Source organism: Trypanosoma equiperdum (assembly GCF_001457755.1).
Source record: "Trypanosoma equiperdum strain OVI genome assembly, contig: ctg_1334, whole genome shotgun sequence".
Lineage (NCBI taxonomy): Eukaryota > Euglenozoa > Kinetoplastea > Trypanosomatida > Trypanosomatidae > Trypanosoma > Trypanosoma equiperdum.
Window position 1 is genome coordinate 1 of NW_027123321.1, and position 323 is coordinate 323.

A 323-nucleotide genomic window follows, 5' to 3' on the forward strand; every position below is an offset into this window, starting at 1 on the left:
CAAAGCCCAGGCATATTGACACACGACCACTGAACTAAATACGGTCAGGCAAGTAAAAAATCAGTGTAGAGGGGTCTGTAATAAAGAATAGACAAAAAACAACAACAATTAGCGCAATAAAGCGGCAGGTTCGTAACGGCACTGATACAGTTCAGTGTCCAAAAGAAAGTGAACACAGCGACACAATGCATCTCCTCTCCCCGCAAAAGGGTTAGATATCAATTAGACGGCCGGCGAAATGCAACTTGGAACTCTCACGCTGTATGTTGCTGCGGCGGTAGCAGCTGCCAGCGAACAACTTCAAACGTGCTCAACGAGCTGCG

General features: G+C 47.1%; 1 protein-coding gene across 1 annotated transcript in view; it reads left to right on the forward strand.

The window, feature by feature from the left end:
• Positions 1-238: 238 nt before the first annotated feature.
• TEOVI_000782700 (uncharacterized protein) overlaps positions 239-323 on the forward strand; it is a gene marked incomplete at both ends in the record, with an annotated part of 756 nt that continues 671 nt past the window's right edge. The window contains one exon of the mRNA XM_067221163.1: positions 239-323. Within this exon, the coding sequence (XP_067077264.1) occupies positions 239-323 (85 nt within the window).